At 49.0% G+C, this 24,734-nt stretch overlaps 1 protein-coding gene across 1 annotated transcript in view; it reads left to right on the top strand.

Moving 5' to 3' along the window:
• The window catches only part of INTS7 (integrator complex subunit 7), a 75,600-nt gene that overhangs the window by 19,435 nt on the left and 31,431 nt on the right, over positions 1-24,734 (top strand). The window contains exons 5-16 of the mRNA XM_044288809.1: positions 2,070-2,116; positions 2,286-2,485; positions 3,679-3,801; positions 4,540-4,657; positions 13,175-13,309; positions 14,338-14,435; positions 17,163-17,402; positions 17,780-17,917; positions 18,886-19,092; positions 20,119-20,313; positions 21,551-21,654; positions 22,371-22,439. Of these exons, the coding sequence (XP_044144744.1) occupies positions 2,070-2,116; positions 2,286-2,485; positions 3,679-3,801; positions 4,540-4,657; positions 13,175-13,309; positions 14,338-14,435; positions 17,163-17,402; positions 17,780-17,917; positions 18,886-19,092; positions 20,119-20,313; positions 21,551-21,654; positions 22,371-22,439 (1,674 nt within the window). The remainder of the gene's footprint in view (positions 1-2,069; positions 2,117-2,285; positions 2,486-3,678; positions 3,802-4,539; positions 4,658-13,174; positions 13,310-14,337; positions 14,436-17,162; positions 17,403-17,779; positions 17,918-18,885; positions 19,093-20,118; positions 20,314-21,550; positions 21,655-22,370; positions 22,440-24,734) is intronic.

Genomic DNA, 24,734 nt, shown 5'->3' with positions numbered 1-24,734 from the left:
CGTCCGCTGGCTCCGCTCGGTCCGGTTAAGACCTTTCTTCAGGGGGTTGCTCACTGTGCTCCCCCCTATCGCCCTCCTGTTCCTGCTTGGGATCTCAACATTGTGTTGGCGGCTCTCCAATCTTCCCCTTTCGAGCCTCTGCGCAAGGTTTCCCCTCGCTTGTTGTCTTGCAAGGTTTTCTTTCTCGTCGCTATCACGTCCCTTCGGCGTGTGTCTGAGTTGGCGGCTCTTTCTTGCGTGGAGCCCTTCTTGGTTTTTCACCAGGACAAGGTGGTTCTCCGTCCTGTTCCGGAATTTCTTCCGAAGGTGGTGTCCGCCTTTCACCTGAATGAGGATATTGTCCTTCCTTCTCTGTGTCCGGCCCCGTCGCATCCCCGGGAGCGGGAGCTTCACCGTCTGGATGTTGTTCGGGCTCTCAGGATCTACCTGGATGTGACCAGACCCTTTCGGCGTACGGATTCTCTGTTTGTGGTTCCGGAGGGTCCGCGCAGGGGACTGGCGGCGTCTAAGGTGGTTGTTGCCCGCTTTCTCAAGATGGCTATCATTGAGGCTTACCGTGCTCGGGGCAGGGATCCGCCCTTTGGTGTTACCGCTCATTCTACCAGAGCGGTCGGGGCTTCCTGGGCTCAGCGTAATCGTGCCTCGGCTGAACAGCTGTGCAAGGCGGCCACCTGGTCTTCTTTGCACACGTTCACCAAGTTTTACAGGGTGAACACTTATGCCTCGGCGGATGCTGCTTTGGGCCGCTTGGTCTTGCAGGCGGCGGTGCCTTGATGTTTACGGTGCCTGGTTCGCGTTTGATTGTGGTCCCTCCCTGTTTGTGGACTGCTTTTGAACGTCCCAAGAGTTCCTGTGTCCCCCAAGGAATTGGGCGAGAAAACGAGATTTTTGTATAACTTACCAGTAAAATCTCTTTCTCGCTCTTCCTTGGGGGACACAGCGCCCGCCCATTGTTTTTTTTGTTGGCCTTCGGGTGTTTTTTTTTTCTGGCTTGTTGGTATTGGTTTTGGTTACTCCTTGCCTTTGTCTTGCACTACTTGGGCACATAACTGGAAGTCTCTCTCTCCAGGCTGAGGGTATAGCTGCTGGAGGAGGGGCTTAACAGTCTTTTACTTAGTGTCACGCCTCCTATGGAGATAAGCTATACCCAAGAGTTCCTGTGTCCCCCAAGGAAGAGCGAGAAAGAGATTTTACTGGTAAGTTATACAAAAATCTCGTTTTTTTCAATAGGTAAGAGCTACACATGAGCCGTCAGATGACAGAATTTAAAGAAAACAAAAACTGACAGCCTGCAAACAGACTGATTTTTAACCCTGTATCTCTGAAACATCTGAACATTTTTAATAAAGACGAATGAAAAAAAAATGATTTTTAGCCCAAAATGAGTAAAATATAATCATAATAAAATGCGCCTTAAGGTATGCATAGACTTTAAATTGTATTGTATAGTGCAAGAGTAGACAACCTCCGGCACGCCAGTTGTTGTGAAACTACAACTCCCAGCATGCATACTTGCTCATTTCTTCTCAGAACTCCAATAGAAATGAATGGAGCATGTTGGGAATTGTAGTTTCACAACAGCTGGAGTGCCGAAGTTTGCCCCTGCTATAGTGGATGGACAACCAGTGAAGTGACTGGCACAGGATAGAGCCATCGGTGCAGCGGTTGGACAGAAAGATGAGCCTGGCTGCTGCGTTCAGGATAGATTCTACAGAGGAGAAAGTATGGAGGAGGGAGGCTAGTCAGAAGTGAATACGAGTAATGAAGATGAGAATGAATCAGAGGAACAATAGGAGTTTTCTCTATGTCCTCAGTAGGAGGTTCTGGAGATGTCTTTGGGCTGACGCAGACATGAGCGTGGCGGTATGCATGTCTAATGCTTTCCATACACAGACACTTCTGCAGTCTGATACAAAGAGCTGATAAGGGTCAGGCTGTAGGGAGAGATAAAAAGGATCCGATCACTGACTATTCTAATCCAGAGTAATCCACAAGATCACTGTAGTAACTCAAAGCAGTGTAAAGCCGCTCTCATGTGCATTTCCTCTCGTTTATTTTTTGTTCTTCAGAGATTTTGCTGCTGGAATCTGTAACAAAATTGGAGAAATGATCCAAGGTGAGAGGTTTTTCTTTTCTTCATCTTGTGCTGATATTCTGTCACTTTGATGCTTTTCTCATTCGTGTACAGTCTACAGCTGAGGGTAAGACCGTGTCCCCCAGTGCACTGGACAAGGAAAGGATTTTACAGTGAGAACAGAAATCCAGGAATTCTTTCTTTATCATAGGCTTGGCCACCCCAGTCGATTTAAAGCTGAAGCTGATTCCCATTCTACAGCACATGCACCATGATGCCATTTTGGCTTCTAACAGCCGACATCTTCTGCAGCAGCTTGTCACCTCGTACCCCTCTACAAAGATGGTGATTGTCACACTGCACACCTTCACCTTGCTCGCTGCATCTTCCTTAGTGGACATTCCTAAACAGGTACATGGGGGGTTTGCATAGATTGTTCTTAAAGGAGGGGTTCCAAGGTTGTAATATTAATGGCTTTAGGATAGGCCCAGGATCAGCAATCTCCGGCACGCCAACTGTTTTGAAACTACAATAACTAGCAGGTATAGTTGCTAGGATGTTCACAAAACTCTCATAGAAGTGATTGGAGCATGCTGGGAGTTGTAGTTTAACAACGGCTGGAGTGCCTGAGATTTCTGACCCCTGGGATAGGCTATCAATAACGGAATGTGGGAGCTCCGACTCCCAGCCCTGGCACAGTCCCATTCATCTGCCTCCAGAGCTCTATACATTGTCCTATAGTCCATCTGCTGGGGTAACGACCACACGGAGCAGCCATGCTGTGCTTGGAATGTGGCCCAGTACCGCGTGGCCATATGAGCCACAGCTGCTTCCTATTAACTAATTCCAAATGCATTGTTTCTTCTGTGCGGTGGCCATTACCAGTGAAGACAGAAGGAGCAATACGTTTCTAATTAGTTAATACAATGCAGCTGCATCTCATACGGCCTCATGGTACTCGCTCCAAGCAGCCGTATCCCAAGCACAGCACAGCCGCACTGTATGGTCGTACCCTAAGAGATATACCTGCGAGACTCTGAGATTCACTAACTGATACCTTAAATAAGAGCTCAAGCACCTCATCCCATCTATCCACTTTGATATTGGTGGTTATTTGAAGCCCTGTTAGTAAACCCAAGAGAAATCAGAAGGGAAATGCTGTTATCAGAATCCCTTAGTAGTGCAACCTCAGGCTTCTTGCTGGAGGTTCTCATATGCTAGTATAGATGTGAGATCTATAAAAATGTTAATGCAGTATACATTTATGGGGGTTGTCCAGGTTCTAAATATTGATGACCTGTCCTCGGGCTAGGTCGTCAATATCAGGCAGGTGTGACATCCACAACTTGAATGGAAGCTGTGCTGCAGAATGCCGGCACTGCCACTACACAGTCAACTGAGCTTTCTGCTTCCAGCACCATCCACTTTGTTCTTTCTGGTGCCGAGTCTGAAAAAAACAGCTGATCAGTGGCAGTGGCAGACAACCCCTTTATGGCACATTTACATGTTTCTTCAGGGGGTGGGGTGTCTCTTTTAGATATTGGAAACTTCTTCCATTCCGAAACGTTTGACCTTGCTTGACGGCCTTGCCTTTCTCCCCTCAGATTCAGCTGTTGCTGCAGTACCTGAAGAATGACCCCAGGAAAGCGGTGAAGAGACTTGCTATTCAGGATCTGAAATTTCTGGCCAACAAAACTCCCCACACCTGGAACAGGGACAATATACAGGTGTGGTGCTTTATAAGATATAAAAAACATAACTTTTTCATGAAGAGAACTATGAGCACAGATGCCTCTCAACATGACTGACTTCCCGGTGAGCCTGTGGAGGGCTTGTGCTTATATTCAGCAGCTAGGCTGCACAAGCAGAGCTGCAGTGTAAAGTGTATGGAGGCTGTGGCTTGAGAGCTGTCTCCGAGACAGCATTTGGATTTCAGACTTCTTAAACATTTAACATTAACTCCTAAAAAACAGAATACTTCATTCCTAATTGACTAGATACCTTTTTTAGTGATTTCGGACAAGTAATAGTGTGATGGTCCTGATACTCTTTGGGGATTTTTTTTGTGTTTTGTTAGGAGTTTAGTGTGCAAAAAGTAAAAGAAATCTATGTAATAGTTATATTTATAGTTCATTATTTCCAAGTCGGTCTTCAAATGTAAAGAATAAAACACTGTTGTGACATTAGTCACTGGCAGAGCTGATCTGTATGTGCTAAGGGGGCATCCGGCGATCACTTGATATCGCTGCTGCCTCTGTTTGCTACGTAGCGCTCATTGAGAACTCCGTAGGCTACAAAAGAAAAGACAGGAGGAGTTCAGAGGAGTTTAAAGCTTTTGTGGTCCTGAATTGGATAATGAAAAGTAGTGAATATTGTTGGGAACCTTACTAATGTTGCCCACATTTCTATTGGTATGTAGTGTGCTTCATGTGGAGATCTGTGAGCTGACCCTTTCTCTCTCTTAGGCTTTATGTGAATGTGCTCTTCAGACACCATACGACAGCCTGAAACTGGGAATGGTCTCTGTGCTCTCTACTCTCTCCGGCAGCATCTCTATCAAGCAGTACTTCAATTCTGCCCCAGGTACAATTCTCCCCGAAGGATCAAAATTGTGACTCAATGAAAGGGGTATTTCACTATTTTAATATTCATGACCTACACTCCTGGCCCCACTCCCATCAATCAGGTGTTTGAAGAGACCACACACCATGGCCTCTTCCTAGGCCTGTGACATCACTTCCATAGGTCAGATAGCTTTTGTGCAGCTTAGTTCCATTCAAGTGAATAGCATTAAGGCCTGTTTCAGATTTGCGTTTGCTGAAGCTGTTCTGGCCGGGAGCAGCCTGCCGTATCCGGTATTGCCAGACACTACCGGAATGCTGTCCGGCCCCATTAAAGGGATTCTGTCATCAAGATTTTCGATATGGAGCTGTTCATATCATCCTCTCAGTCTGCATTATCTAATTAAAAATATACTAGTTTTGCCCCCACCTGTCCTTTCATTTTGGATAAAAATCGTTTTTCTCGCCCAATTTCCTTGGGGGACACAGAAGACCTTGGGGTATAGCTCATCTCCATAGGAGGCGTGACACTAAGTGAAAGCTGTTAAGCCCCTCCTCCATCAGCTATACCCTCAGCCTGGAGAGAGAGGCTGCCAGTTTTTGCTTAGTGTCCAAGGAGGCAAGACACTCCCTGCTACTGCAGGGCTGTTTTCTCCTTGTTTAAATTTTGATTTTTACTTTTTTCTTTTCTTTTTGTTCCAGATCATCAGGGACAACAGAGACGCACTAGACCTCTCTGTTTCTCCCGGGGTTGAGCTGCGCCAGTGTCGGTCACCCGCACTGCTGCCTCCCCCACAGAAGACAAGGTGGATCAGGGCAGCCCAGCTCCCCTACATCCCGCCAGCGCAAGGGTCGCCCGCACGCCAAGTCCCTCTTCCAGCGTCCTGCCACTACGGTGCCAGTAGCTGAAGGGGCGACCCTGCTGGAATGGACCGAGGGTGAAGACGACTATGGTGAGAGAGTGGCTTCTCCAGCCCTACGTCCCCCACCCCCCACCCTGGTCTCCTGCGTGCCTGACCCCATACTGGGCCTCTGGACCCTTCTGTCACTGCTGGACCTAGGCTGGCCCCTGGGGTGCTGCGGGGCGACAATCTACTCCCTGCTCCCTCTCCTCCCTTCCTGGCCTTCATGGGACATTCTAGCTGCAGAATGCTGCGAATAGGCAGCCACATCGCCTCCCTTCACCTATCAGCGTCCCTCCTGGGAACGCTGTGCTCGCAGCCGCACGGGCACCCGGTCTCAGGGTCCCCCCATCCCCTTACCGATGCGCTGCTCTGGGCCGGGGGCCCGTTCCTGACGGCAGTGCTGTGAGTTTTTTACGTCCCGGCCTGCTGGGCCGCACCTCCGGCGCTTCTTCCCGGCCTGCTGGGCCGCACCTCCGGCGCTTCTTCCCGGCCTGCTGGGCCGCACCTCCGAGCTGGGCCGCACTCCGGCGCTCCTTCCCGGCCCCCGACTGTTCTGGCCTGCGGGGTAGACTCCCGTGGCCGGCATTTGGCTTGAGCACGATGCTCCAACGATTCCGGCCGGCCGTCGGCGACTTCCGGTCGGCCGGGCGCCGCAAATTTTGGCCCAGGCTTCGGGCCTACTGGGCCGCATTCCGGCGCTCCACCCGGGCCCCTGACTTCCGGTCCGCGGGGTGGGCTTCCGCGGCCGGTTTGTACAGGCAGTCCGCTCCGGTTTCCTGTGCGGCCCCGGTCAGCCGGGTGCCGCAGAAAATTTAGGCCCCGGCTTCACGGCCTGCTAGGCCGCAAACTTCCGGCCTCTGTTGGAGGGGGCGGGATCTTCTCCAGGCGCGAATTCTTCCCCCCTGGAGGTTCCCCGCCCCCAGGGGATCGCGGCGCCGCCTCCTCCTCCCTTCCCAGGTTGGATGGCTGTTAACCCTTCGAGTACCGGCGGCTCCCGATGGGCCTGTTTGGCTGGCGCGCCCCCCCCCCCCCTGTTTTTTTCCCTACTTCTATGCTGTGCACCTGTATGGTGGCACTTCTTTCTGCCTCAGTGAGGCAATTTTTATTTAGAAATACATGAAATGGTTAACTAATGGATTTCTTGTGCGCTGCGCAGGACGCTGCAGCCTTATCTCAGTAGTGCCGCCTGTATGCGTGCTCCTTCCATGAGCGGCATGGTGTCGCACTCCCCGGCTGGTGCATGTTTCCCTTCTAAGTGGTTCTTGCCCTCTCCGGGATACAGCGCTGGCCAAGTGCATGCGCTCTCTTTTTTTCTGTAGGCAGAATTCGTCACCCTCCAGCTTTGGTGCCTGCCATGTGCATGACAACCCCTTCCTAGGCGGGATACTGCACTCTCTCGGGCTGCAGGCTTGCCTGGTGCATGACCCCCCGCTTAGGTGGAATACTGCACTCTCCCGAATACGGTGTTGGCCATGTGCACGAGAACGCTGCACTCACTGGATTCGCGGTAGGCCATGTGCACAACCCCCTTCCATAGGCGGAATGCTGCACTCACTGGATTCGTTGCCGGTCTTGTGCATGTCCTCCTTCCATAGGTGGATTCTGCACTCTCACCAGATACGGTGTTGGTCTGGTGCACCACCCCCTCCCATAGGGGAACGCTGCACTTTCACTGGATTCGCTGCCGGCCATGTGCGTGATCCCCTTCCATAGGCGAAACGCTGCACTCACTGGATTTGATACCGGCCATGTGCATGACCCCCTTCCATAGGCGGAACGCTGCACTCACTGGATTCGCTGCCGGTCTTGTGCATGACCCCCTTCCATAGGCGGAATGCTGCACTCACTGGATTCGCTGCCGGTCTTGTGCATGACCCCCTTCCATAGGCGGAATGCTGCACTCACTGGATTCGCTGCCGGTCTTGTGCATGACCCCCTTCCTTTAGGCGGAATACTGCACTTCATCGGTTATGGTGCTGGGCAGCCGGCCATGTGCATGACCCCCTTCCTTTAGGCGGAATACTGCACTTCATCGGTTATGGTGCTGGGCAGCCGGCCATGTGCATAACCCCCTTCCATAGGCGGTATGCTGCATTCTCATTGGATTCGCTGCCGGCCTTGGGCATGCCTTCTTCCCTCAAGCGCCATGCATACACCCTCACTGACTGGGGTCGTTCTCTCGCCAGTGTGCTGCTGGCCAGGTGCATGACCCCCATCCATGGCGGGGTGCTCGCATTCTCCCTGGTTGCAGTACTGGCCATGGGCATGGCTCCCCCTTCTGGGCAGCATCCTGCACTCTCACCAGATGCTGCACTCCCATTGGATACGGTGCTGGCCTTGTGCGTGACCACCCCTAATTCCATGGGTGGACTTTTGTACGCTCACAGGACTCACAACTGTCCTTGTATATGCTGTGCTGGACTTGTACTTGTCCCCATTCATCGGCGGAGTAGTTGTACTCTCACAAAATTCGGTGTTTGGTGGATTATTGCACACTCACTTAATGCTAGGATAACCCTGTGCATGTCCCCTTTTCACTAGGTGGACGTCCTGCTGGATGCTGTGTGGCCATGTGCATGGCCCTCTGGGCGGAATATGGTATGTCCTACTTCTCTGACGTAGGTACTGGTCTTGGGCATCACCCCCTTGTGGGGCGGGCTTTGCACGCTTGCTGTCTGCAATGTTTGCCAAGTACATTTCCCTCTCTTCTGGGCGGACTGCTTGCGTTCCATCGCATGCCATACTAGTCTTGTGTATGTCCCCCCTTCCGGTTGCACTTTGCACTTCCGTGGATTCTGTGGGACTCTGTGGCTGGCCCTCTTTGCTGGATGACTATTTCGCAGTGGGCGGACGCTCTTGTGCACTCTGTGCGTTGTTGGGCCGTGTATGCCTTCTCCTTCCGTAGGTGGGTTGGCTTTCTCACTGCTTATGGGTATGCTTGTACGTATGCCTCCATTCTTCCTGCGACTTGCCGTTTTTTTCTCTTGGGATACGGTGATTGCCGCCGGCCTGGCACTCTTCTCTGAAGAGATCTTTCTGTTCACCTGCAGGACGGGCTCTATTGCTCTCTACTGCAGCGAGCTGGGTGGTATCCATTCTCTGTTCGGAGGGTATATTGTGTTTCCGTTGTGACGGTATCCACCATATTCGTTGGCCCTTCCGCCTGGGGAGTGTTTGTGGTTCCTAGATGCGTACCCATTAGTTCCCCTGTGGCATTGCTTCCCAGCGCAAGCGGTCACATGGTCGAGAGTGCTGTCTCCAGCGTCCCTCGCAGTCTACGTTGGCTCTGGCGAGATTACGGTTCCCTCGCCTGTTGCCATTCCTCCTCTTGGATGCGTTTTGGTTTGAGTCCTTCCTGTTGGCACCCTCCGTGCTTCAGTTTGTTTTGCTACCAGGTTCTAGCCGCTCTTTTCGAGCAGGTCGCCCAACTTCTCTTGGGTGCTCGATTACCCAGGTCCCAGGGACCTCCACTTTCGGTTCATTAGGGTATTCGCCTTCTGCGAATTGGTGGGCCGGACATCTCGGAGTAGCGGAGTTCTGCTTTTGAGCGGTCCTGTGGCTTCCCTGTTGCCCACTCCTCCTTGCGGTTGGAGGGTGTCATCCGTCTTCTCGACTGTTTTCTCTCGACGGCTCTGTTTTGGCTTCTCCTGGGACAGTTTTACTCCGATGTGGCTTCTGCCCCGGCCAGGCTTCAGGGGCTGTTCCTTCACTGCCCTCCCCTCTGGGGAGAACATGGTTGTTCATGTGGATGGTCCCGGTGTTCCTTATGACCTCATACTGTCTCCATTGTTCACACTGGCTGTACTGGCTGTGTGCCTAGTTACCGGGTTTGCCGCATTCTGTCCTCCCGCTGGGTGCAGATTACTTTTACCATTCTGGGCGATGGTCCTGCTTGGACTTTACCTTCTCGGTAACCTGGCGGGACTACTTTCTTCTGTCAAGATTACCCTTCAAGCCCCCACACCGGGACTGTAGAACACCTTCCTGTGGTGGCTACAGCGACAAGGACTTAGCCTGACCTGTCCTGGCGTCTGTTGGATGCTGGCCGGGTCCCTTTCGGTTCCTTCCGTTTGTCCTTCTGCTCCCCCACTCCGTGTGGATACGGGACGGCGTTGCTCGGGGGCCGACGGGACCAGTTTTACCAACCTTTTTGCCCGTGTCACTGATCTGCGCTTACTCGCATTGGGTTTCCTCCCGCCTGCCCAGACGAGTCCAGCGAGCACGCTAGTGTTCGCTCCCGGCCGTGCTTCGTCCAGGTTCTGTTGTCTGACTTAGGATCTTACCTGGGGTTCTTTAGGAAGCTGGGCATTCCCCTACTCTGCCTTTCTCTTCCCATGATTCTGTCTTCTCCAGTCTGGCCTGGACCTGCGACTGGGACTCTGTTACTTGAAGTGTCTGCAGTTTTTTTGCTTGGACATCTCCGACTCTTGTCGACGCTCGGTCTCTTGTGTTCCAGGAGGGCCGCGCCAAGGTTGACGGCTCCTGGGTGCTTTCCTCCGCTTTAACCAAATGGCTATTGCTGTGGTTGCTGCATCAAGGGCAGGGTTCTGTTTTTTTGGTGTCACCGTTCATTTCACCAGAGCGGTTGGTGCCTCCGGGGCCGGAGGCATTGGGCTTCCGCCATGCCATTGTGCGGGTGGCCACGGTCTTCCTTGCACTCTTTACTAGGTTCTCCAGAGTGCGTACTCTGGCTTCGGCGGCTGCTGCCTTGGGCCGCCTGGTTTTGCAGGTGGCTTTTTCCGTGCTGCCTTCGGGTGCTTCGCCTTGGTGCTGTGGTCCCTCCCCTCTTGGACTGCTTTTGAACGTCCCAAGGTCTTCTGTGTCCCCCAAGGAAATTGGGCGAGAAAACGAGATTTTTGTATAACTTACCAGTAAAATCTCTTTCTCGCTCTTTCCTTGGGGGACACAGCACCCACCCATTCATTGTTTTTTTTTTTTTCTGCACGGTTTCCGAGTTTTGTTTACCCTTTGGGTAGTTGGCTTGTTGTTTCCACTTGTTGGACTTTGCCTTTTCTCACTACTTGGACACGCAACTGGCAGCCTCTCTCTCCAGGCTGAGGGTATAGCTGATGGAGGAGGGGCTTAACAGCTTTCACTTAGTGTCACGCCTCCTATGGAGATGAGCTATACCCCAAGGTCTTCTGTGTCCCCCAAGGAAAGAGCGAGAAAGAGATTTTACTGGTAAGTTATACAAAAATCTCGTTTTTATTAATATGCTTATTACCATACTAACATGCCCAAGGGGCTGTCCCTCCGGCTATTTGTGCCCAGCCGCGCCCCTTATCTCGTAGCCCAGCGCCGCCCCATTGCTAATTATGCACTCCTCTCATCGCCGATGGTGCGCCGTAATCTGGCGCATGCACCCTAAATCCACTGGTCAGCGCCCTCAGCGAACGACGCGCGCATGCACCAGCTGTCTGCGCACTTCGCCCGCAGGCGCTGACCAGTGGATTTTGGGCGCATGCGCGAGATTACGGCGCACCATCGGCGATGAGAGGAGTGCATAATTAGCAGTGGGGCGGCGCTGGGCTACGAGATAAGGGGCGCGGCTGGGCACAAACGTCCGGAGGGACAGCCCCTTAGGCACATTAGTAAGGTAATTAGCATATTACTTTTAATAGATTTTTATTGTCAAAGTATTTGCTCAAAATACAAAGATACATTTGCCAGACATTGCAATGAAATTTAAGCAAATAACTCCACATTTTCTTTTAAGGAAAAAGAGAACAAAATCAGTGCAAACAATTGCCATATTAGAGAACATATCCAATTCGAGTGAATCAATAAAGTAAATAATGCAAATTAAAACAAAACTAAATCACAGTCGTGTCATCCAATCACAGCAAAACACATGTGTACACTAAATACATCATAATTCAGCTTATGCCCTCAGGGTTCGGCAGATCAGAACCTTAACAACATTACATCCCCTTGAAAAAGACTAACCCGATTCCCATGCCCGAATGTGACGAGTCACTTGGTAGGCCTGATGCGCTATCATATACTCATAAGATCTTGTCGTATCTACCATTCCGATAATCTGAATATCGGGGATGTTATCACTTTTCCAATTTCTTGTGATTGCTAGTTTAGTAGCAATCAATAAATGGGTTACAATGACCCTGCATTTGGATGGGAATTTGTCTAAGTCTATAAGAAGTAGAGCTAGAGCTGGGTCTGGAGAGATCTGGTGACCCACAATCCCAGAGATCCTGGTAAATACCTGCTTCCAAAGAGCATAAATCCCCGGGCAGGACCACAGAATGTGTAACAATGTCCCCTTACAACTACATCCCCTCCAACAATGCACACTCACATTGGGGAAAATCGCGTGTAGCCTAACTGGGGTAAAGTACCATCTAAGTGTAGTTTTGATGTAAGCCTCCAGGTGTGAGGAGCATTTAAGGGTTGAGGTAGCGATTTTGTTTGCAGCTTCATGAGTGGAGCCGTTTTGAGAAACTTGTCCTTGTCCCCTAAGTACATATATAGGAATCTGATTCCAGAATATAGTGAATTTGCTGCAGACCATCTGATTAACAGCTGAATATGACCTCTAAGACTGAAGGTCGGGTTATTCCCTAATATATGTCTTATTTTAAGATGGGAAAAGACTTCTTTAGGGGGTATAATAAAGGTTCGCATGATAGTGTCAAACAATTTTAAGGCTGATCCTGACACAAGATCTGCTACCGTTCCAATCCCTCTGTCTCTCCATCCTCTCAGGTTGAGGTCCGTGGATAAGCATTGGAGAGATTCGATTGGGGTAAAATGCGCCAATGATATCAGAGTGGATGTACCTTTATCATGATATGTTTTCCATAGAGCCAGGGAGGTGGAGATATAATATGCAGGTTGAATGCCTAAATAGCTTTCATGTAGTGCGGCCATGAGGAGGGCCCGCAAGTTACGTCCCGGAGTTTGCGACTGCTCAATGTGCACCCAATGTTTCTCCTCATCTCCCTTCCACCACTCCTTAAATTGGTTAATCCTAGAAGCTAGGAAATAAGGTAATTAGCATATTAATAAAACTGGAAAGGACAGGTGGGGGTAAAACTAGTGTATATTTTTAATTAGATAATGGAGGCTGAGAGGATGATATGAACAGCTCCATATCGAAAATCTTGATGACAGAATCCCTTTAACTATAATGGGGTCCAGTGGTGAGCCAGCCGCGATCTGACAGATATGCTGAGAATCATGGCATTTAATGCCGGAAGAGGTTGCCGACAGTTTGAAACGAGCCTAAGATATAATAGCAAGCACAACTGCTAGACAATGTACTTTGAAGAGACCACAGCGCTTGTCTGAGCACTGCAGCCGCTTCAAACAGCTGATCGGCAGGGGGTGCTGGTAGTCAGACCCCCGCAATCACATATAGATGACCTATCCTGAGATTAGGTCACCAGTAAACCCCATTAAACTGAGTTTACTCATCAAGATTCTTCACACAATCAGACCAATTTACACTAAATCTTACAATGCAATGTAAAAGTATTTTCACCCAGCAACAGAAAATCCTCGTAATATAACGTATGACCAAAATAGTCCCTTGCTGGATTAGCAGGCGTTTGCCAGGGTTTTGGATTAATTTTTTCTGCATTCTGTCTATTTTTACTTATGCTTTTATCTTTTAGGGGCCATATCGGGTACAGCCAGGTATACTGACCTGATTAAGCTGGCACAGGAGTGCAGTTATCACAGTAATCGCGGCATTGCTGCTCACGGGGTGACCGTCCTCACCAATATTGTAGCTTCTTGTCAGGATATAGGTGAGTTAATACGTTACTATAATTCAAAAAATGTCCACTTTACTCATTTAGCCCATACATACACAATATGGAGTAGTTGCACTAGTAAGATGTGTATGCATAGTTGCTTCCAACAAGATTAAACTTGTGGACTAAAATGTAATTCTGTGGGTGTCTGTTTTTTTTTCTTACAGGCCATGTAGTAGGGAGCATCATTTTTGTTTTTAAAGGGATATTAAAGCCAGAGGCATTTATCCCCTGTATACTCTATAAAGCTGCTAAATGCTGCAACAGTGGATGTGCCACCACTGGGACCCCCACAAATCACTAGCACCAGGAACACCAGTCCCCCTGTTTCCTCCAGTTCCTCCGCATGACCAAAGTGAGAGGGCATTTGTACTGACTGGTAGTCAAGCTTGTGCTCTATTGCTCTACTCTAAGTCTGTGGCACTGATTGAAACAGGCAATCGCTATGGTGCATTTTTGCAGCGGGTGACCATATAGGGTCTGACTCCCTCACTTCTGCCAATCAGCGGTTTGAAAATGGCACTCTAGTGAGCACCATGTCCTTTTCCACATGGTCACATAGTTTAAACACAGCTCAGACCCATTCAAGTGAATGGGGCTCAACTGCGTTGCCAAGCACAGATGCTCTCCAATGGACGGTGCTGTGCTTGGTAAGCACAGGGAAGGCCACAGCGCCCACAGGAGCACAAGTGCGTTCTAAAACAACTGACCGGTGGGAGTTCTGGTGTCGGACCCGCACTGATTAGATACTGATGACCTATCCTGAGGATAGATCATCAATATCAAAATCCCAGAAAACCTCTTTAATCTTCAAGGACTCTCCAAAATACCAATTGCATGTTATGTCAGCGACGAATGTAGTCTTCTATTCACCTTAAAGTCACTTTGACGTGATTCTTGGCACGACCTGGAAAATTGAATTGTTTGGTATTTGCTTTATGGAATTGGATTATAAATGTGATACATTTATGGTCACAAATGCTTGCCTAAACCGAATGATTCACTTCCTATTTTACTTTCAGATCCTTTGGCTCTGGAGAAGGATGCTGTATTTGGCCTTGAATCTCTTCTTGTCCTGAGCAGTCAGGACAGCAGCGCTGGTGCACAGCAGACTTTAAAGGTGCAGTGAACTAATGAAGGGCGAAGGGGTATGGCGGTAGAACTGGCATTGTGCGTTATGTTATTATAACTCAGTACATTCATTGCTCTCGAAGCGTGTGTTCACAAAATTAGATGATTATTTTACCTGTAGCAGAAAGCCGAGTCTGGGCCTCAGGTTTCTGCTTCTGATACCGGGTCTGCAAGCTGATTAGCTCCATTCATTCAGAGGCTGATCAGTGTGTGGCCCCTCACCAGTCTCACAGCTCTTTAAAGTGCAGAAACCACAGCAAGATAGGGCAGGACGATTCTTTTTTGAGAAGCACTGGTCACTGTCTCCCATTGAAAAGGCAGATTTAAACGGAGTCCGTCACCTAATCTGAGCCTTTTAGACCGCCCCGATCGGGTTATTAACTCCTGTGCCCTCATTACAATGGTACCTTTATTTGTTCTGTCCCTTGCCAAGATCTTTAAAAGAAGACCTTTTTAAACTTATGCTAATGAGGTTCGGCAAGCGTCCAGGGGCAGCGTTACTGCAGCAAGTGCCCAGGCTCCTCGGCGATGTGCCGAGGAAACCACCCCTCTGGCCCGCCCTTGTTTCCTATTATTACCAACTACTCTCCAACCAAGATGGCACATGCACAGTCCAACTACCAGTTCCTCTGCCCATAATGGGCAAAGCAGAGCGCAGGTGCCGGCAAGTGTAGAGCGGCGCAGGTGCGAGATCTGGGAGGGAGAGGTAATAATAGGAAACAAGGGCAGGCCATAGGGGTGAAAGAGGTGTGCTTTTCTGGGCATATCGCCGAGGGACCTGGGCACTTTCTGCAGTAACGCCGCCTCTGGGCACTTGCCGAACCTTATTAGCATAAGTTTAAAAAGTCTTTTTTTTTTTTTTAAGATCTCGACGAGGGACAGAACAAATAACGGTACCATTGTAATGAGGGCACAGGAGTCTATAACCTGATCTGAGCGGTCTAAAAGGCTCAGATTAGGTGACAGACTCACTTTAACAATAAAAAATAAAAAAAACAGTTTGAGTGAGGCCTAATGATAGCATAGTGGCTTATGTAGATTTTTCTGCTGGAAATCTGCTGCGGAATCTCTGGTACCAATCAATGGCTGAGGTCATGTCCACACGATTAAAATCCACGGCAAACAATCAGTAGCTGAAAACAAGATGATGGTATGCAAATGAGCTCTTAACAAGCTCTACCTCTAATGTAAGGTAGCTATGGCATTAGAGGCAGAGCTTGCCAAGAGCTCATTTGCATACCATCTTCCCAGAATTCCAGAGGAGCGTTGACTGGTCTATGAGACTTCTCATGCCGTTTAGGCACTCTCCATAAGGCCCCTTTCAGACAAGCGAGTGTTTTGCTGCGGACTCGCAGCGCAAGATCAGGCCTGAACTTCCCGCACTGCCAGGGTCGCATAGCATTTATATTGATTTATGATGCTATGTAACCCTTACAGTTCTGGAATGTATTGGATGACAATTACATAATGCTGTCAGTGTTATCCAATACATTCCAGAACTGTAAGGGTTACATAGCATCATAAATTAATAGAATTCTATGTGACCTCGGCAGTGCTGGAAATTCAGGCTGGGTGCTGCGCTGTGAGTCCACACAGACACTCGCTCGTCTGAAAGGGGCCTAAGAAGATATAGTAGCCCCTGAATCTTGACCTAGGCCTCTCACCCAGTTAAGCCAGTAATCTCTGCTTTGCACTGATAAGGGTCAATCACCCCAGAACAGCTGTCTGCAGATGAGGTATTGGCTTAGTTATTTTGCAAGTCATGGCTCAAGGCTTGTTTAAAGGGAATCTGTCAGCTCCAAAACACCCCCCAACTAGAATCAGCGGTGTATAGTGTAAGTGACGCTGAGTCCGGTTATGTCATTTTTATCCTAATACTTACTTGAATTCGGACTCTGTGCTCCCACAAACCAACAGTAAAACACATTGAGGAGACTCCAGGGCTCATGCACATAATGGAGAGGTCTCAGAGGAGTCCTGTCAATGCATTTTACTGCTGGTTTGTGGGAGCACAGCGTTGAAATGCAAGTGAGTATTAGGATAAAAATGACATAACCAGACTCGGCGTCACTTACACTATACACCGCTGGAGCATGCATGGCCTATAAGACTCATCACACACATCACACGCTCTCCATAAAGAGACAAAAACAGATTGTTTTTGGTGGCAGATTTCTAGAAGTGTTTTTGGTGGGTGAAAATGCTTGTAAAAACTGCTTCTATAACTGCAAGAGTTTTTTTTCTGCTTCCCCATTGACTTCAGTGTAAAAACCACTCTCAATCCGCTTGCCACACATGCCACTTCTGGATTTGTAATTTGCAGCAGAAGAAAATGCTACTATTTCCGTATAGTGGCGTTTTTCAATTGAAGGTAATGAGAGGCGGTTGTTGATAGTGTATTCTGTGGCAGAAGATGGACATTTTCCGTAATGGAATCCGCGACCGATTTTAACCATGTAAACAGCCTGACTTAGCCGCCTAATCCTCATGTGACCACCCTCCGCTGTTTCTGTGCAGAAGCTGTGGAAAGAATTGACATGATACCTTTAATGAGGAAGTGGATAAAATCTGCCACCGTGTGACCCACTGTGTGTATTTCTCATCAGAATCAATGGGATGCAGTTTGTGGCGCAGATTTCCTTTTGGATTTCGTGAAAATTCCTCCACCTAATTGTCTTTATAGATAATATCACATCATGTTTCCCTGTTTCTTTAGACCGCGTTGTCCTGCATGGTGAAGCTGGCAAAGTGCCGCCCGTATCTGAGCCAGTCTGTAGTGGAATCCCTCCTCACTCAGTTGCACAACGCACAGGACTCTGCCAGGATCTGTCTGTGTCATTGTCTGGCCTCTGTGGCCATGCAGCTGCCGGTGCTCGGGGACGGGATGTTGGGGGACCTGGTGGAACTGTACAAAGTCATTGGCCGATCGACCACAGACAAACAACAGGAGCTGTTGGTAAGTAGCACAAAATATCTATGATAACTGGTACAGCTGATGAGCTACAGGATTTCACTGCAGTGTAGCTTTGCTTTTAAATGAGCTTTCCGTAGGACAGCTGCTATATGTCCTTTTAGGCCCACATTAGACCCTCTTAGGGCCCACCTGTTATCCAGAGCAGAGAACTTTTCATCTCCATAAATGAGGGCTACATGATGTCCACATTGGCCGGTTTAGGCTGGGGTTTTGCTGAAGGATTTTTTTGTGCAGCTGCAATGCATTCATTTCTAGATCTAAACATACAGGGCTAGAATCCCTAGTCTTAGAGGTAGCGTATAGCTGACAACCACTTTAATTTATTTACTAATTGCCCATTATGCTGTCCTTTTTACTAGGTTGCTCTTGCTACCGTTATTTTTGTGGCGAGCCAAAAAGCATTGTCACCTGAAGTGAAGACTGTGATAAAGCAACAGCTGGAGAATGTCTCTAATGGTTGGACTGTGTACAGAATAGCCAGACAAGCCTCTCGTATGGTAAGATTAATGATCATTGGTGGGTATTAGTATCCTGTGTACTGTGAAGATGGTTATTGATTATGATGCCTATAAGATCACACAGGCAGCCATTTATATGACCTTAGACGTGTGGCCTGTTCTCCCTGTCTCCTAAATTTGGCTAATGGGGTTGACTGGGAATACCTAAATTCCTGCCTCTCCTATTTACAGATTTATACTTACCTGCTCCCCACCACTCTGGTCCTGCACGCTGGCTACCGTGTGTCTAGCTTTTGGTCTGCAGCTTGTTTACTTCCTCCACGTCATGGGAATGGTCACCTGCTCCACTGCAGCCTACCACTGGCTTCAGTGGTAATGTGTCTCTTGTGGACACATCACCACTGAAGCCAATCGTTGTCTGCAGTGGAACAGGTGACCATACCTGTCATGCGGAGAAACTAAACAAGGCACATACCAGAAGATGGACACGCAGGAGCCAGCGTAGAGGACCAGAGCAGCAGGGAGCAGGTAAGCATGAATATTTCAACAGTGGAGGCTGCGGGCATCAGTTTGTCAAACTTAGGTGTAAAATACCACCTTTAAAGGGGTCCTTTCACTTCAGCAAATAGCATTTATCATGTAGAGAAAGTTAATACGAGACACTTACTAATGTATTGTGATTGTCCATATTGCCTCCTTTGCTGGCTTGATTAATTTTTCCAACACATAAGACACTGCTCCTTTCCAGGGTTTACGACCACCCTGGAATCCAGCAGCGTTAGTCGTGCTTGCACATTATAAGAAAAAGTGCTGGCTTCTATGGTGGCTGGCACACAAAGGCACACTTGCGCAGCAGGTCCTTGCCACCTCGTATCTGCGCTGCAGTGGTGGTGGTGACCCCTGAAAATGAGCAGTGTATAATGTGATGGAAAAATAAATCAAGCCAGCAAAGGAGGCAATAAAAGGATTGCCGGAAAAAAGGATTGTCCCATATTTCTGTATTTCAGGGGAACCATGACATGGCTCAGGAGCTGTATCAGAGTCTTCTCACAAAGGTGGCTTCTGAACATTTTTACTTTTGGCTGAACAGTCTGAAGGAATTCTCTCTTGCCGAGCAATGTCTGACCCAGCTACAGGAGGACGACATTGGCCTGGCCCTGTCAGCCATTGCTGATTCCCTCAAATCCTACCACAAAGGAATAGCTTCACTTACGGTCAGTAAATCTCTAGAACACGCCTTTAAATTCATGGAGACAACAGACACCACTTTATGCACAGCCTTAAAGGGGTTGTCCGGCCTTTTACTATTGAGAACCTATCCGCAGGAAATATCAGATCGGTGAGGGTCCGACACGCGGCACCCCTGCCGGTCAACAGTATGAGGAGACGGCATGTGTAGTGCAAAGACCATAGACAGCAGCAATGGACAGGTAGAGAGATGGGAGACGGCACGTGCACACTGCGCGCGCCATCTCCTCATACAGCTGATCGGCGCGAGAGGCGGATGTCAGACCCCCGCCAATCTGATATTTGTAAGTCATCAATAGTAAGCACCTGGACAACCCCTTTAATTCAAAAATAAATTATTAGCTGGTTTCCCTTTAGGTGGTACTTAATCATTCTGCAGTGGCAATCCACTCTTCGTGCTTTGACTTCCTGTCAGACTACCTCCTGTAGATACCATAGCTAAACTGTATTCACAGATCATAGCTCTGCCCTAATGGAGATGAGCTAAAAAGCAGCTGCAAAGTCTTGATGCAAGTATTGAGCTGGTTAGCATTCCTTGACCTACAGATTATATAATTTTTAAGTTTATGGCTGAACAGTCTCCTTAAAGGGGCTGTCCGTTTTTTTTTTTCTGTCCCCCCCCCCCCCCCCCCCAGCCAACAGGACCTGTGGATAAATCCATACTCACATGGTCACTGCCACTCCGTTCTAGCTTCCAGACTGTCTACACTGGACTTCAGGTGCCTTTCTATGGTGCAAAGATGGGTGGGGTCATATGTGCTGCTGCAACCGGTGACTGACCTCAGTGGTGACATGTCCACCACGTAATCCAGCAGTAACTTGCTACTTGGGGACACATCGCCGCTAAGTCCAGTAAAGAAATTTCTCGACAGGTCCTGCTGGCTGGGTGGCAGATAAAAAAAATAAAAAAAACGGACAACCCCTTTAAGTATTTTTTTAAAGAACACCCATTTAGGCTATGTTAATTGACTAATTTCTACATGTCCCTATAGGCAGCCAGCACCCCTATGAATCCACTGAGCTTCCAGTGTGAGTTTGTAAAGCTGAGGATTGATCTCCTTCAATCTTTTTCTCAACTGATCTGCACCTGTAACAGCCTGAAGACCAGCCCTCCTCCAGCCATCGCTGCAACGATAGCCATGACCTCCGGCAATGACCTCCAGCGCTGCGGCCGCATCTCTACGCAGGTGACTAGAGCTTGTTGTATTAGTTGGGTCAGAAGAAAGCAACTGTAAGACTCCGAGGTAAAGCTCACGCCTCCTATTAGTTGCCTTATTTTCTGCTAGAATTGTGTGGCAACATTTTGCTGCATGGTTTTTGCATCTTAGACTGTGCCCCCTATCACAATGCCCGGTATAAGACACTTAATAAATGTGGCCTAATTTAATAAGTGAATCTGCCCCACTGATTATACCTAGTGTGGAGCCCGAGGGAGTGGTACATAACACAGGGAGTCTTCTCAGACCTCTGTATCGTTTTTGCCTGGAATGTTCCTTTAAAAAAAGTTGTCCAGAATCTCAACTTATCACCTGTCCATAGGACAGGGGGATAAGTGTCTGTTGGGAATCCAACCCCTGATACCTCCACTGTCTCCATAGCCCTATTCACATGGACGACTGACCTTTTTGGTCAGCGTCAGACACGTTGGTATGTTTTTTTTTACCTCATTTGTATTGAATTGCCTGTCTGCTGCAGCTATTCCATACAGAATCATTCCACAAAAAAACGTATACCACACATAATGCATTTGAGTCTGTTGGGCGACGGATGCCACTGAATGGTTTGTGAAGAGATCCTAATTTCCTATATGCAAATGGTATCCATTTTATTACTCAGCCTGTAATATTCGACTTCTTAGGGTACTTTCACACTAGCGTTGTGAGTATCCGGCAGGCAGTTCCATTGCCGGAACTGCCTATCCGATCCCTAAATCCCTATGCAAACAGATATATTTTTATCCGGATCCGTTAGACTTATTCATTGAAATACCGGATCTGTCTTTCCGGTATCATCCGGAATACTGGATCCGGTATTACATTTTTTCAAAGCTAGAAAGAACTGCGCATGCGCAGACCGGAAAACAAGATCTGGTGATGTGGCAATTTCTGGAACACTTGGTACCGGATACATTTCACTTGGTACCGGATAATACATTTCAATGAAATTTAATGCTGGATCCGGCAAGTGCGGTAGTGTTCCATACTAGGAACGGAAGACATCCTGATGCATACTGAACGGATTGCTTTCCATTCAGAATGCTTTGGGACAAAACTGATTCTTCCAAACTTTTTTCCGGTATTGAGGCCCTTTAGCGGATTTCAATACCGGAAAAGAATAACGCCAGTGTGAAAGTACCTTTATGTTTTTTTATGCTTCCTTTATATGTCTCAGTGACATTTATTGTATTTTTCTTTTTTTTTTCAGATGAAGCAGTCTATGGAGGATTTCAAGAACCTAGCCACACGCTATGGAGACCTCTATCAATCCTCTTTTGATGCTGATTCTACAACACTCAGAAACCTAGAAATGTATCCAGAACATTGAATATGATTTCTCTTTGTGTAGATAGTCTCTATGTGGTAACAATGGTTAGAAGAAGTCACTGTCATTCCTCCCTGGAAAGTCCTCACATGGACGTAATCTTGCTGTGTCAAAACTTAAAGGGAATGTGCCATCAGAAAAGGACCTATTGTTTTAACTCACGTTTTTATGTTTCATATATTTTTAAAGAATTTTTTATGTTAGTTTTAATTTTCCATGTCAATATCTATATTTAAACCAAAAACATTAAATCCTGCAGTTTTCGCACTGGTCACTAAGCCTAATAATAGGCAACACTTCCTGGTCTGTACAGATCACTTTAATGCAGTTATCTGCTTATCTGTTATAGATAAGACAGGATCCACCACGATTGTCAAATCTATTCTTTCCTTGTACAATGATCTCTTCACAGGTCATGCCTAGAAAACTCTCCCATAGAAGTCAATGAGGTCTCCTCCTTTGTCCGATGAACAAATGTTTTGCTTGTTCATCGGGTGATCTTCAGCACCGTTCGTTACATGAGCAGATGATCGGGAACAAGCCTTTGTAATAATGTTCTTTCCCAAAATCAGGTTCTGTAATCCAGCTTTAGTCTGCAGTGTCACCCATCTCCTTGTAACCTATAATAATTTACATTTTCTTTGCGTCCATATGAGCGATCTCCAGAATCCAGTTACTTGCCTTAATCCTAAACCTTTACCAGACAACAGCAGAGCTGCCTTTTAATCTCTCATACTGTAGAAGCCTTGATCTTGGATCCAGACTCGTGCAGGTAGGAAACAATACTTTTCTCGCCCAATTCCTTGGGGGACACAGGAACTCTTGGGTATAGCTTATCTCCATAGGAGGCGTGACACTAAGTAAAAGACTGTTAAGCCCCTCCTCCAGCAGCTATACCCTCAGCCTGGAGAGAGAGACTTCCAGTTTTTTGCTTAGTGTCAAGGAGGCAAGACACTCTCTGCACTGCAGAGTTGTCTTGTGAAGACTTAGAGTTTTTAATTTTTTTTTTTTTTTTTTTTTTTCACTTGGATTTTTCCACAGGGACAACAGAGTCGCAGTAGACTTCTCTGTTTTCCCGGGGTTGAGCTGCACCAGGGCCGGTTATCCGCCCTGCTGCCTCCCCCACAGAAGAAAAGGAGGACCAGGGCAGCTCATGCTCCCCTGTATCCCGCCAGCACTGGGTCGCCCACCTGCAAGCCCCTCTCCAGCTACTGTCACTCTGTGCCAGTGGCTGAAGGGGCGTCCCAGCTGGATGGACTAGAGGGTGAAGACGTCGCAGGTGAGGTGGCTAGTGCAGCCGTTCCGCTCCCCTCCCCCTCTCCCTCCCTCCCTCCCCTCTCCGGAGGGTTCGGTGCTCCCCCTTTACTGATGGCCTTGTTACAGGCGCGATTCGGCGGCCGGGCGCCCTGCTTTGTCTGGAGCGGCGCGGCGGCGGTGATTCATGGGGGAGACTTGTTTGAGGGCGGCCGGGTATGCGACCGCTGTGCCGTTGCATGGCAGGACGCCGACTCCCGGCCCTCCTCCTTGGGCTCCTACCTTGCTTCCGCTGCGGCGGGGGCCATTCGGGAGTCCTGTGATGGTGGAGCGCGGGTTTTGAATCGCGCGCGCGCGCGCGATAATTTTTTCGGCGGGGGGCGGAGTTTCGGACCGGCCAGCGCTGGCTTGATCTTCATTCAGAGGCCGCACGACTTTCTTCCCGCGCCTCTTTAGTCCCGCCCACTCTCGTGCCGGCGTGCTTCTGGGAGCTCACTGCAGGACGGACCGTTGCTCTGATTGCACACCGCCGCTCTTCTGCTGCTGCAGCTTCCTTCTGTGACCTGGTAGGACTGTTGACCCTTCCTCACTGTAGCCCCCTGGCCTGGACTCGGGTTTTTTTCTTTGCTTCTACCAACATGTCTGACCCCTTAGTGCCAGTGGGACCTTGGTACCATACCTGCACCGCATGTAAGGCGCCCTTTCCTCAAGGGCAGTCTGATCCGCATTGCTCGCTTTGCAAAGACCCATCGCAGGGTCCGCCATCTGTTGTGTCACCCCCTGGCCTCTTGGATCCCCCTGACTGGGCTAGATCCCTCTCCCAGGCTGTGGTTAGTCTCACTAGCGTTGTGGGCCGACTTGCAGATGCGTTGCCCTTGTCGCAGCCGGATGATTCCCCTGCTGGGCCCTCCGGGTCCGCTGTCCTGGCCGACCCGTCTGAGTCTCTCTCTGCAGGCGATTCCTCTAGAGCCCGCCAATCCCAGAAGCGGCCTAGGGCGGATCACCGGTCATCCTCGGATGCTTCGGTATCCCCCCCAAGGGTGCGTTCTCAGTCGGGCCCTTCCTCCTTGCAGGATTTGCCCTCTGAAGGGGAGCTGGTTGATTCCGATTGGGATATGGATTCGGCGCTGCCTTCAAAGCTGGCTTCCGCTGTGGGCCACCTTATAAACAGTATCCGTGATACCTTTAAAATTCGCGATGATCCTCCTGATCCTGAGAAAACCAGTGTTTCCTTCTTTCGCCAGAAACAGGCTTCGGCGGTTTTTCCCCTCCATGCTGACTTTTCGTCAGTGGTTTCTAAGGCCTGGGCCCGTCCTGATGCACGGTTTACCCCGCCAAAAAAGTTGGATGTTTGTTATCCGTTTCCGGCGGATTGCATCACAAACTGGGCGTCTCCTCCCAAGGTCGACCCCCCTGTGGCCCGTTTGTCCAAGAGCACGGCTATTCCCGTCGCAGATGGTTCTTCATTACAATCCACTGAAGACCGCCGTGTAGAGACCCTTACAAAGGGTATCTTTTCGGCCTCCGGATCCGCACTTCGGCCAGTCTTTGCTTCCGCTTGGGCGGGTAAAGCGGTTTCAGAATGGGCATCTCAGCTGGATCTGGAGCTTGAATCTGACGTCCCTATTCAAGACCTCCGTGCCCTGACTCAACTTATAGTTCAGGCTGGAAAATTTGTATGCGAAGCATCCCTGGATGCAGGAGCTCTTATTGCCCGTTCATCTGCTCTGGCCGTGTCGGCTAGGAGAGAGCTTTGGTTAAAGGTTTGGTCGGCGGACGCCGCGTCTAAGCGGTCTCTTACTAGCCTTCCTTT

Source organism: Bufo gargarizans, chromosome 4, assembly GCF_014858855.1.
Source record: "Bufo gargarizans isolate SCDJY-AF-19 chromosome 4, ASM1485885v1, whole genome shotgun sequence".
NCBI lineage: Eukaryota > Metazoa > Chordata > Amphibia > Anura > Bufonidae > Bufo > Bufo gargarizans.
This window is presented reverse-complemented; position numbering and strand designations above follow the sequence as displayed.